Here is a 14,404-nt window from a genome sequence, read left to right on the forward strand (position 1 = left end):
TAAATTCCCGAGTTTGGCAGAAACATTCCCCGGGTTCGGCAAGATACACCTGAAGAAGGTCAAAGGTTACATTGACTGAAACATTGCGAAAAATGAAACTCAAGATGAGAACAGTAGTCCAAAGTATCCAAATAATACGAACAACCAATCCTCATCTCAAAAATTCAGAAATGTAAAATGCTTTACAGTTGACAACTATTCCATGTCAACAGACTGTTTTCATGCAAAATAGACAGAAATCTAATCCGTCACATGCAATTCATTTTTTTTTTTATTATTGTTTCGTCGAAAACGAGAAAGGTGCAAAGGTAAAAATATTTTTTTTTACATGATTATAAGGAAAGAAATAGATATGGGATAATCACGCTGACACACCGGTTCTTGTTGGATCAAGATAAGCACTGTTGAGCCTGGCCAATACTAAAGTGGGGGACCATTTGGGAATATCAGATGTATGTGCTCTCCGCTTATCTCGGTATTGTTTCCAGTCGTCCTGGACTTCTTCTTGCTACTGGACTCAAGCAGTACAGACTGTGGTTGAGGATTGTGCAACCCTTGCTTCACAATTACACGTACAGCTGTCATTACAGGGGGTATCCATTGTCTCCAGAAACAAAATGGAGGCCATCATCAAAGGAAGGAAATAAAAAAATTGAAAAAAAAAAAAAAAAAAAATGAACAATAAAATATTTCATTCTAGTAAGTTATTTGGCTTCTTTTAATTCAGCAATATTTGAAAATGACACCTAAAAAAAATCATTTTTGTTCTCAGTTTTTAGGTCTATGAATATTAAAAAAAAAATTTTTTTTTTCTTTTTTTTTTTATAAAAATGTGCAATTCAAAAGATATGTCATAACTGTGTAAATATATATAATTCCTGTACGTGTGTTCATGACTTATTCACCATAATTTGTCTATCTGCTCGTCTCAAATTATAACAGCGTAGGATATATAATAAAAAAAATTTTTTTTTTCAGTTTTGTGCCTTCAATCAACTTTTTTTCAGATTTTTAATTTATAAAATGAAAAAACAAATAAAACAAAATAAAAAAATTAAAACAACCAGCACAAAATAACCTTGTTGGGCAAAATTATATTTAATATGAAAATTAAGTTAACAGCAAGTAGCCTGGGAGAAGGAGTTGATGTGTTAGATGCTGCAGGATTGTAAACATAGAAGAATTCTTCATCGGTTGCCATAAAACTCTAATGCATACACATAATTGAATTATATATAAAAGCTGCTCTACCTTTCAAAGTATTGAGCACTTTTCAATTCAATACAATCTATTTATCATAGATCACAAAATCTGGTAATGTATTTCATAATATGTATAATTGTTTTCGTTTTTATTTTTTTATCAATTTAAATTTTCAATTAAATCCACTGAATGCATGATCATATTTTGAGATAATTTCAAATGCCGACTGCCATCATTTGAAACAATGGTGGAAGGCTTTTATTTAATACATGATGTGGCTGCACGCATGTGCATAGTTGTATTGTTTTTCTTCCATTCTTTTTCTTTACAAGAATGATTAAAAATAATTTTAAATGTCCGACAAAGCCGCCAATAACTTTCACACATGGGAAGATAACTCATTTTTATGGTATGGGTTATCTCCCCTACAAAAGTTTAGAGGATTCTTATTTGAAATTCAACTTGATTAAAAAAAAACAAAAAATATAGAAAACACAGGCATATCTGTCATCTTCCAAAAATCACGTAAAGTGATCAAGTATTTTTTTTTTTCTTTAACTAAGAAAATCAAATTTTATGAGGAAGCGAGATGAGAACTGAGAGCTGCTATGTTATTTTAGAATGTAGAATTTTAATTCAAGGGCAACAGCTCAATTCGACCATCTATTCAAATTAATTAAAACTTTAAATGCTAAAAATCGTAAATTTTTATTTTTCTTAGTTAAAAAATAATTAAAATAAAAAATTACTTGATAAATTTACATGATTTTTGGAATATGACATCTTTGTTCCATGAAGAGTATGCACATCCTAGATTTTTCTGTATTTTTGTTATTTTTTAATTAAGTTGAATTCTGAATAAGAAGCGTGCCGAGATGATACACAAATCCAATTTGAATCAATTGTCACTTTGTTCACCAGCTGCTGACACAATTTGTGTCATCTAAAGTTCGAAACACAGTTACTTGCGTGTTTGTAAGCAAACATTTTAGTTTCTCATCAAGCTGGCGCATACCAATGTATTCTGTAAATTTCTCCGAAGTAGACATCATTTCGCTATTGTTATTGGGAGTCTGGTTGATCAATTCCTGAGCGTCTGGTGAAAGAAAAGGGATCATTGCCAGCTTATCACTATCAGAATCTTTGTCACTCTCCATGTTAGATGCTGTAGTCACACTGCGCGGTTCATTCAGGATGATGCTAGAGTTGTTATTCTGAGTCACGCCCCATTCCAACTGTCTTAGGGTAGGAAGTTTAATTACCGTCACAAATGTATTAGAGTTGACAAGAGCTGCCTACAAACAATAAAAAAAAAAAAAAGTGCATTTAAGAAAAGGAAATTCTAAAAATAAGACATACAAGCAAAGTAATTTGAAAAGTTGTGTCCATGCATGCATATCATATAGGTCTCGTCAGTTGATTCATAGGTCAATCGGTTAGCTTACGTTGGGAAAAACATTGTCCATCATGGTAGGGTTTGAAATAATGTTTTGGTGCTTTTCCAAAATGACAAAAATTGAGTTTCAACTAAAAGCAATTATCGTGTTGAAAATATTACGAAAAAAAGCAGAAAATTATTAATGAAAATTGCTTCCAAAGAAATTGCAAGTTTTTCTTCGTATATCAGGGGAGATAACTACAATAATGGCGGTTTGCTGAAGTAGATGGTTTGTGTAATGATGTAATAATCTATGAAGTTTAGTTTTTTTTTCTTACTCTGACATTAATATTAAAAGCCTACTTTTTCTATTTTAAAATTATTAAAACAAACTTTTTTAAATACTCAGTCATAGACATGAAAGCGACTACAGAAATGTTAATTAATTTGCATATTCCTTTGAAAGACAAACGTTAATCATTTATTCATTTTTTATGATTTTTTATTAGATGATTAGTTTCATTTCACTATTACGTTTAATTCTATTTATGCGTGGTTTCTACACCTGCATAATTGCAAATACAAAATAAAAAGGTTCTAGCACATGGAAATATTTTCATATATAAAAGTGACCTTGTTAGTGTGTGTGTGCAACAAACGCCTCTCTGAATATTTGGTATACCAAGATGAAATTTGATACATAGAGTATTTGGACCAATAGCACACTTTCAATTTGGTTTTTAGCCGATAAAATAGCTGCTAAGAGGTCAAAATTGAAAAAAAAAAAAAAAAAAATGTATATTGAAAATACTCAGAGTTTTTTTTTCTGCACATGTGCTAATTAAAAGTTATAGATTAAACATTATTTTTTGCAGGTCTTGTATATTTATGGGTTTAGGTCATATCCTAATGGATTTGAACTGGGCCATAAGTTACCAAATTTAACAAGTCAGAGACACACTTATCAGGATAGAACTAACCACAGCTGGAACCACTTTTTTTCCATAGTTATAAACATAATATGCATGAAAAATATTGAAAAACTTTTGACTCACTGTGGCAAAGGTATTGAGAGAATATCTCGCTTACCAATCAACAAAAGAATTTGTGTGGCGACATGCATCACGTGTGTGTAGGCAGGTTTGGTGAGGTTCAATCTTGAGCCTCGAGATGACAGTTGGTGGCAATGTCACAATATAAAATCTGCATGTGTATGTGCGTGTATATATATATATATATATATATATATATATATATACTTTAGTGTTGGGGAGATTAATCGGAATCGGGAATCAGAAAAATCAAAGCTTTTTTTGGTATCGGAATCGGCATCCGAAAAATTTGAGCCTATTTTCCAATACCAAAACCGATTCCTTTAATTATCCTTTTTATTCAGTTTTGGTATAAGAAATATCTTCCACTGCTTGTAACATTAAAATAATAAATATTTAGTGATTTAAACTTCCAGTAAGACTAAAATTCCCTCACAAGTATGTTTTTACGTTTGAGAAAATATAGGCACATTTAAGATGTGTTTTTATAGTAATCGGGACAAAATAACACTTAAAAATAATAAATAAAGAATCAGAATCGGTAATTGTATCAGAATCAGGAATTTAATAGGGAATCAGGAAAGATTTTGGGATCATCCCATCACTAATATATTTATTATTGTTTGTGAGTGATATACAATTTGCATATGCGTGATATCAAGAGACAATAAAATAGAGGAATACATTCGTATTGGAAGAGAATCCACATATTGTGATCATTATTGAAACGGTGAGAGATCAGAGAGATGTTAGAGAAAATGTCCACTGCTTGCGGATAGGATTATTTTTTAGACTCTGGCAACAACAAGATCATTCAAAATTATTTTGTTTCTCTTTTTAATTATTTCACTTACCACCCTTGTGATATTCTATAAAAGTTGGGAAAATTGCAAGTGTGTGTGTCAAGGGAAGCTAATTTTAAAACGCAATCAACATACTTGGTTGATAAATATAGATTTATTAAACGATCAAATTACCTGCTGAGATGTATCAGGCCAAACAACAAATTTTCTGAGATTCTTCAATTGACTTAACGTAACATGCAAAGTGTCAGCAATCACAAATGTAATCAGTTCTAACTGGCATAAACTGAAAAGAGAGAGAAATAAAAAATCATGAAAAAATATTTTAATGGACTTTTCTTTTTGAAAAGAGAATAGAACAGATTTTTTCTAAAAGGAGAAAAGTACTTCAATATAAATCTAAGAAATGGTGCAAATCTAAAAATTAAGGTTCTAAGTGTGTAAACAACTGGTGAATAATGGGACTCCCTAGTAATGGCGGATTGCCAATTCTTATTGAACATGAAACATTCAATAGAGAAATATTTAATAGTAGATTTTTAAAGTCACAATAGAATACAGGTCAAATATTTAAGTCAGATATTCAAAGCAATAAAATGTTACAGTCAGATATTCAAAGCAATAAAATGTTACAGTCAGATATTCAAAGCAATAAAATGTTACAGTCAGATACTCAAAGCAATAAAATGTTACAGTCAGATATTCAAAGCAATAAAATGTTACAGTCAGATAATTAAAACAATAAAATGTTACAGTCAGATATTCAAAGCAATAAAATGTTACAGTTAGATATTCAAAGCAATAAAATGTTACAGTCAGATATTCAAAGCAATAAAATGTTACAGTCAGATATTCAAAGCAATAAAATGTTACAGTCAGATATTCAAAGCAATAAAATGTTACAGTCAGATATTCAAAGCAATAAAATGATACAGTCAGATATTCAAAGCAATAAAATGATACAGTCAGATATTCAAAGCAATAAAATGTTACAGTCAGATACTCAAAGCAATAAAATGTTACAGTCAGACATTCAAAACAATAAAATGTTACAGTCAGATATTCAAAGCAATAAAATGATACAGTCAGATATTCAAAGCAATAAAATGTTACAGTCAGATATTCAAAGCAATAAAATGTTACAGTCAGACATTCAAAACAATAAAATGTTACAGTCAGATATTCAAAGCAATAAAATGTTACAGTCAGATACTCAAAGCAATAAAATGTTACAGTCAGATATTCAAAGCAATAAAATGTTACAGTCAGATATTCAAAGCAATAAAATGATACAGTCAGATATTCAAAGCAATAAAATGATACAGTCAGATATTCAAAGCAATAAAATGTTACAGTCAGATACTCAAAGCAATAAAATGTTACAGTCAGACATTCAAAACAATAAAATGATACAGTCAGATATTCAAAGCAATAAAATGTTACAGTCAGATAATTAAAACAATAAAATGTTACAGTCAGACATTCAAAGCAATAAAATGATACAGTCAGATATTCAAAGCAATAAAATGTTACAGCCAGATATTCAAAACAATAAAATGTTACAGTCAGATATTCAAAGCAATAAAATGTTACAGTCAGATATTCAAAGCAATAAAATGTTACAGTCAGATATTCAAAGCAATAAAATGATACAGTCAGATATTCAAAACAATAAAATGATACAGTCAGATATTCAAAGCAATAAAATGTTACAGTCAGACATTCAAAACAATAAAATGTTACAGTCAGATATTCAAAGCAATAAAATGTTACAGTTAGATGTTTATGTAATAGATTTTGAAATGTTCACAATTAAAGTTTTACCAAAACAAAGGGTGAACTGGTTCAGTGATGTCAAAGAATCAAACAAAGAGTTTTGAGATGTATACGCAGTCAGTCAGAGAGAGCAGTTAGATAGCCATGGAGTTGGATCGCAGATGGAAGCTTTGGCTCAGAAGAGATTGTTTCCCTTTAAGATGCAGTTCAGTGGGATAACTAAACGTAGAATACAAAGAAGCATTTGCGTAACTCTGACGGGGACTCAGGAACGTGAATGACTGTTAATATAAAGAAATATCATTTTGCCTTATAGCGTTTTCCTTCGGAGGAAGAAATTCATTTGCAGAGTAGCAACCAACCAAGAAAAGTAAGAAATAAAACAAGGTATGTATCCTTTTGATCTGATGTGCCCCACAGTGTAATTTGTCCATTAAAGAACAGTCACGTGTGATGTTATTATCTGTTTATGAACTGCACCTAGCTGCGTAATTATATATATGCAAACACCCTAACGCAGCTGGCTGTTACATGAACATTATACATACGGAAAGAAGACATTACAATATGAACTGAAACTTTCTAACGAGCAGTTGAAGACACGGGCGGCGGCAATCAAAGGCGACATAACACTATCAGGCTTGCAAATAGTTGGTCGTTGACTATGGAATCAGGATTATGTGATTTGTCTCATGATTGGCAAACCAAGGTTGAAGATTAGGATTGTAGATGGTCAGAAAACGTTGAACCAATTCTTAATAGTTTTGCATTGAAGATGGACACTTTTAGTAGATTAGTTGTGAATTTGCAATATTTATTTTATTTTTTATTAGATGCAAATGTTAATATTAATTATATTTATTTCAGTTTTTGATTTATATTCACTTATTTAATGATATTTTATTATTAGATACAAATGTTAATATTAATTATACTGATTTCAGTTTTTAATTTATTTTTTTTATTTGATTATGATTTTATTAAATGTATAATAGTATTTCTGGTCCAAGGATTTACTCATTTTATCTCACAAGATGATTTATGGCATTCCAATTATAGTGCTGTAAAAGTTTCAACCAGAACTAGCTCCCATACAAAGTTTTTTAAGGAGAATTGCTTCTTACAGAGAATTGCTTCCCAACACCCTGGAAAACCTCATCAGTATGTCCCATATTTAAGAATTCAAGTGATTGGTCATTTCCCTCTCAGTACATACCAATAAGTCAAGCGTGCGTCATGAGTAAGTTGCTAAAATCTGTTAAATAGAGAAGTAGTCAACCACCTCAGCAATAATAACCTCCTTAGTTACATGCAATATGGTTTCTGTTCTGCTAGGTCTACAGCAGATCTACTAACGGTTATATCTTTTAGGATTAGCAAATCTCTCGATGGAGACATCCTTTCTAGGGCAATTGCTCTTGACATATCAAAAGCTTTTGATAGGGTATGGCATAATGGTCTACTCTACAAGACCTCAGCTACCTTCTCAATTATTAAATCATTTCTTTCTCAGAGGTTCATAAGAGTAGTGGTTGTGGGCAGAAATCAGAAGCTTACAATATTAATGCTGGAATCCCTTAGGGGTCCATGCTGAGCATAACTCTCTTCCTAATCTACATTAATGATCTCCCAAATAACATCCTAAGATCATTCATAGACATTTATACTGACAACATTACGATCTACGGCAGCACTTCAAAGGCCGTAAATGACCAAGTTCTCTCCCATTTTCTCTCCTCTGGTCTTGAGCACATGATACAATAGAATGGCTAGTTAATTTTAATGCATCTAAAATCAAACTTCTATCATCAATGCCCTGTTCCTCGTCTGGCATCAATTGAAATGAATGGCTCTCATCTTCTGGAGGCTTCATGTTTTGACAAGTTTTTGGGTCTGATCTTTACTCCTGATCTGAAATGGAACACATACATCAAATCCGTTGCCAAGGTCACTGGAAACATGGTGGGATCATTCTACTGATCTAGTAGATATCTCACTGCAGATGCAATTCTCTACCTGTATAAGAGTCAAGCACATAGAAGGATGGAATACTGTTGCCACATCTGGGCAGGAGCTGTTAGAAGCATCTTATCCTGCCTTGACAGAATTCAAAATAGATTTTGTAGCCTAGATAGAGATGCCCTTTTCCTTTCCCTACAACCTTTTTCCCCACAGAAGAGACGTTGTGAGCTTGTCTCTGCTTTATAGTTATTTTCATGGCAAGTGTTTATCTGAACTTCAATCTATGGTTCCCCATCGCTAAACTTTCACAAAAAACACTCGTCTATCTGAAAACACTATCAATAATTTCCCCCATGCTTTATCTGTGCCTAACCTAAACCTAAATGTAGATTCCATGAACAAAGTTTCTTTCTTAGAATTGCATGCCTGTGGAACTCTCTTCGTTTCCCTGCTTTCCAGCTGACTATAATATGGTTGTCTTCAAGTCCAATTTAAACAAGTTCTTGATGAGCCATCCTCTTAATTAATCCAATTTACCAAATTTCTACTACTAATGATTTCTACAATATTGTCCTATTGATTACTGTACACTCATTAACCCTTATACTCGAGTGGGTTCCAGGTCTTGATAAGTGATGACTCCTTTGTAAAAACGAAACATTGCGCACAGAAATCACTTTTTCCACTGCTTCAAACGTAATAGATGTATGGAAACTAAAGCCGTTTTCAGGACTGCCAGCAACCATTGTAAGAAAGTAATAAGGAACGCAAGAGTGTTGTATGCTCAATCTGTTAAGTCCAAAGTAGCTGAGCAGCGGCTTGGTTCCCACCAGTTTTGGCAAATAGCAAACAGAATCCTGAACAGAAGCGTGTGCTCCATCCCAACTATTATCAATGGACCTGAGGTAATCTCGTCAGCATCAGACAAAGCCAAACTCTTTGTCAAGAACTTTGCAGCTAATTCTACCCTTTGCGACCAAGACCGCCAACCCCCAATATTTCCTCCTGTATCAGAAAACACGCTATGTGATATACATATATCTGTACGTGATGTTGCGAAGCTAATCAAAAACCTTGATTCGAGTAAAGCAACTGGCCCTGACGGTATTCCAATTATAGTACTCAAAAAACTTCAACCTGAATTAGCGCCCATACTTACAAAACTGTTTAAACGTTGTCTTAAGGAGAATAGTTTCCCATCTCCCTGGAAAATCTCATCAGTATGCCCTGTATTTAAGAATTCAGGTGATCGCTCATCCCCCTCTCAGTACAGGCCAATAAGTCTCCTGTGCGTCATGAGTAAGTTGCTGGAATCTGTGTTAAATACAGAAGTAATCAAACATCTCAACAAAAATAACCTTCTTAGTGACACTCAATATGGTTTCCGTTCTGCTAGATCTACAGCAGATGTCCTTACAGTTATATCGTATAGGATTAGCAAATCTTTCTAGGGCAATTGCTCTTGACATATCTAAGGCCTTTGATAGGGTATGGCATAAAGGTTTACTTCATAAGATCGCTAGCTATGGTATAGCTGGAAAAGTCTTCTCAATTATTAAATCATTTCTTTCTGATAGGTTCATAAGAGTAGTAGTTGAGGGGCAAAAATCAGAAGCTCTCAGTATTAATGCCGGTGTCCCTCAGGGATCCATCCTGGGCCCAACTCTTTTCCTGATCTACATTAATGATCTTCCAAATCATATCCTTACATCATTTGTAGACATTTATCCTGACGACACTACCATTTATGGTACCACATCTAAGACAGTAAACGACCAAGTTCTCTCCAATTCTCTCTCCTCTGATCTTGAGCACGTAGTACAATGGGGAAAGGAGTGGCTGGTTACTTTTAATGCATCTAAAACCAAGCTTCTCTCTTTACATCATCAACATTCTAATTCACATTTGTCATCAATTGAAATGAATGGCTCTCGTCTTCAGGAGGCCTCAAGTTTTGACAAGCTTCTGGGCTTGACCATTACTCCTAATCTTAAATGGAACACGTATATCAAATCTGTTGCCAAGGCCGCTGGAAAAATGGTGGGATCTTTCTATCGATCCAGTAGATATCTCACTGCTGATGCTATTCTCTACCTATATAAGAGCCAGGTACGTCCAAGGATGGAATACTGTTGCCACATCTGGGCAGGAGCTGCTAGAAAGGACTTGTCCTGCCTTGATAGAGTTCAAAATAGACTTCGTAGCCTCGTAGGAGATGTCCTTTTCTCCTCCTTGCAACCTCTATCTCACAGAAGAGATGTTGCGAGTTTGTCTCTGATGTATCGTTATTTTCATGGAAAGTGTTCAACTGAGCTTCAATCTATGGTCCCCCCCTCGCAAAACTTTCACAAGAAACACTCGTCTAGCTGTAAACACTATCAATAATTTCCCCCACTCTTTATCTGTGCCTAAACCTAAACGTAGATTCCATGAACAAAGCTTCTTTCTTAGAACTGCACGCCTGTGGAATTGTCTTCCGTTTTCCTGCTTTCCGGCTGACTACAATATGGTTGTGTTCAAGTCTAAAGTAAATAAGTTCTTAATGAGCCGTTCCATATAAGTTATTAAATTTACCAAATTTTCATTACTAATGATTACTATATTGACCAATTTCTACTGTACACTCTTTAACCCTTATCCTTGAGTGGCCTCTGGGCCTTGATAATGTGGTGAAGCCTTTGTAAAAAAAAAAAAAAAAAAAAAAAAAAAAAAAAACACTTGACTGCAATGGTGAGAAACTTTGTACAAATGTGGCTTAACCCAACCAGGACGTTAGAAGCATAAAAAATACATTCAAATTACAATCAGGAAGAAATGTCTTTGACCTGCATTGCAAGCTGTAATGAATATTGAAAAAATCTTGCTTAATATTTAAAAATGAATACCTTTTCAGATTGAAGAGGGCATCAGCTAAGCCGACATCAGGTATTTCTCCGCCATGTTCCAGTCGGAGTTTCTGTAAATTCACCAGTTTACCAAGTTGAAAGTAAGTCTGAAAAAGAAGTGTTAAAGGATCACTAAAATTAAAATCTCCAATAGTGATGCATCACAAAACAGACTCACATGTAACATTTCCATCAGAGTACTGATCTAGTTTTATATTAAAACAGCAATAGCAATGGAGACACAGGCATAAAATACAAGACACTATCAGACTCTGTGTCCTGGAATTGCCTGGGAAACTGAAGTAACTCAAAAAATTCCTGACTACAGAATTCAAACTATTGACTTATTTACTGCTTATTGTTAACGGCTCCAACCCGGACGCCATGGTATTAATGTAAAACAGAAAGCGGGAAAATAAAACACAAACTTGAATTAAATAAAAAATAAATAAATAATAAAAAAACTACTAGCTTTGGAATTAATAAAACCTTATGTTGTAAATGTGGTGGCAGAGGATTAGATCTAAGCATAAGAGTGAAAATACCTCCAACTTCTTGTATAGATAACTATGTTAGGAGAAGCTGTCTGGTTGGAAAACAAATGTAAAGATTATTGAACGAGAACAAGAAGAACAAACATTTTCACAGAACACACACAACATGAATTTTCATAAATGACTTCCGAAAAAGATTTGCATATGCAGTTTTTGCTAACTGAGGTGTGATGATAATAGCTGATGAAATAAGCGAAAAAGTCAATTTACTTTATATATAACTCATGTTCAGGCAAACATTAATATTTTTTTTTTATTACATTTTCACCCCAAACAAGACACAGTGCAACTTTGATGTAGGGGAATACTACCAGGGACATAAGTTGCAGGGATACTATGTAGGGAGTTGAGCAGCAAGAAGTCTGTTCACATTACATTTGAACTTCTGTATGTCAGTAACATTGGGAAAGCAGGAACCCTGAAAAGGAATTCCACAGTCTAGCAGTTTTAGGGAAGAAACTATTAGAGTAGAAGGTTTTCTTTTCTTACATCTCGGGATTTCTACTGTGTAGGGGTGAGATTTAGCTGCTTGTCGGGTTTGTCAAGAGAATTTACATTAAGAAGGTATAAGGGTTGCTTGCAGTTCGTCGGAGCATCCACCGTTAAAATACTTGTAAAACAGGTAGAGGGATGCAACATTTTATCAATGGAACAGAGGTTGAAGTTCAGATGACAGTTCAGGACCTATCAGATTGGCAACTCTCTTTTGAACCCTGTCCAGGAGTGAGAGACTAGAAGCAGCGCAAATGTGACAACAATACTCCATACATAGGCGAATGGTGGCCTTGTAGAAATATAGGATACTTTCAGGCGCAAGTAACTTTCTAACACGGTAGAGAGAGCCCATCTTCTTTGCGTCAGCCTTGGTAATGCTCTTGATGTATCTGTTCCGAATCATGTTCCCTGTGAACGTTAAGCCGAGGAGTTTGAATGAAGTATTTTCAGGTAATGTATCATTAGCCATAGCTATTGGTGGTTGAGAAAGTTTCTTGTAATTATTAAAGGAAACAAGCTTAATCTTAGCATTGAATGTTATCATCCATTTTTGACTCCATTCCACTACAGACTGGAGGTCTTCCTCTAAGTTTCCGCCATTGCCTTGGATATGTGTGCATTAATTTTCCCCTCATGCCTGTTATAGAGTGTGATGTCGTCAGCAAATATAGCTATCTCAGAGACAATTTTATCAGGGAGGTCATTTATGTATATCAGAAATAAGAAAGGGCCAAGGTACACCCGCAGTTATATCATAGTTTTGATGTTCGACAATCGAGGACAACCTGGATTCTTTTCTTATTTAAGGATTTAATTATGGTATCACTGAACGAATACTTAACATATGATCTGATTTTCCTGAAAAGACCATTGTGCCATACTCTGTCAAAAGCCTTAGATATATCTAGGGCTACTGCCTAACCTTACCCTACTTTGTCCAATGCATGGCATATACATTGAGATTAGTTAGGATATCTGCAGTAGAATGGCTTGCCTAAATCCATATTGTTGGTCGAACAAAAGTTTAGCAACTGTAAAGTGGTGGACTAGAGCTTGATTAATTATAGACTCAAATATTTTGGTGAAAAGAGGGAGGAGTCTAATGTGATGATAATTTAATGGATCAGTTCTTTCGCCAGAATTCTTGTAAACTGGTACCACAGAAGCAGTTTTCCAGCAGTCAGAAAAGCAAAATTCGTTAAGGCATCTGTTGAAAAGTTTGGACAGGACTGGGACAACTTCAGCAGAGTATTTTTTAATAGTACAGCCGGGATGAGGTTGTGTTCACATGTTTTTGAAGTGTTTAGTTTTTTTATGATATTATGTACTTAAGAGGTAATTTTCAGATCATCTAGTGTGGTTTCTGTCCACAAAGGAAAATCAGAGAGGGAGTGGTTTGCTGGGTCCAAAGTAGAGTTTCAGGCAAACCGACTGGCAAGCATGTTAGCCTTCTTGATTGCTGGATAGTGGAGAAATTGTTGATTTCCCATTATTTACTACACTGTTGTAAATTTTCCAGAAATCATGAGTTCCTAATTTCTGCGTTTCAATGCGTTTTCTGGTGGTTTTGGTATATTCTCTCTTAGATGTCGCTACTTCTTTCTTACAATTACTTCTAGCTTCTATAAACTTTTGTTTGTTTGTACTGAACTTATGCCGGATAAATCTGCAGTATACATATGCCTCTGAGCAATGGCAGCTGTGCAAGTAGAAGTAAACCATTGGGGACACTGGGGTTTGCTATAGAACTTCCATGTGGGAACATGTGCTTCAATTGCCGCTTTGAACCATTCGATGGTCTCATTTGTGCACTGTTCTGCAGAAAAAGAAAGATATTTCTCTGTGGGGCATCTCTGATGTGATTTCTAATAGCATCCCAGCTTTATTGTAGTACTTTGTCATTTTGATCAATGGCTTTTCAACTTGAGGACAAGAGTTTAGAGTGATGTCTATTATTATCACAGCATGATCAGCATTCCCATGTAGGCAATAGGCATTTGTTAGACAATCCTCAGGATCTCTTGTCAAAAATAAATCCAGAAGTGAGGCTTGCTGATTCTGACGATCTGGGAGACGGGTCAGGAATGTTACTGTGTGTCAAGGAATGGGATATAGAAAAGTTATGGACCAGCTGTGTTTGTGTAGTTAGAGAAGCCAAGTCAATTATTGTGATGGGTGTTAAAGCCATCAAATACATGTATTTGGGTCCTAGTATCAAGGGAGAGTGCTACAACTATACTGTCAGAGACATGATTGCTTACAGTACAGTCCTGGGTCGAGGGAGAGCGATAAAGAA

General features: G+C 34.4%; 1 protein-coding gene across 1 annotated transcript in view; it reads right to left on the minus strand.

Moving 5' to 3' along the window:
* Positions 1 to 1,074: 1,074 nt before the first annotated feature.
* Positions 1,075 to 14,404, minus strand: part of LOC145256430 (uncharacterized) — a 101,239-nt gene continuing 87,909 nt past the window's right edge. Inside the window, exons 14-16 of the mRNA XM_080115324.1 lie at positions 11,060 to 11,166; positions 4,611 to 4,722; positions 1,075 to 2,498 (exon numbers count right to left, since the gene is read on the minus strand). Of these exons, the coding sequence (XP_079971450.1) occupies positions 2,118 to 2,498; positions 4,611 to 4,722; positions 11,060 to 11,166 (600 nt within the window). The 3' untranslated portion in view covers positions 1,075 to 2,117. The remainder of the gene's footprint in view (positions 2,499 to 4,610; positions 4,723 to 11,059; positions 11,167 to 14,404) is intronic.

The sequence above is a fragment of the Euprymna scolopes genome, chromosome 32 (genome assembly GCF_053919585.1).
Source record: "Euprymna scolopes isolate OS-2025 chromosome 32, ASM5391958v1, whole genome shotgun sequence".
NCBI classification, from domain to species: Eukaryota; Metazoa; Mollusca; class Cephalopoda; order Sepiida; family Sepiolidae; genus Euprymna; species Euprymna scolopes.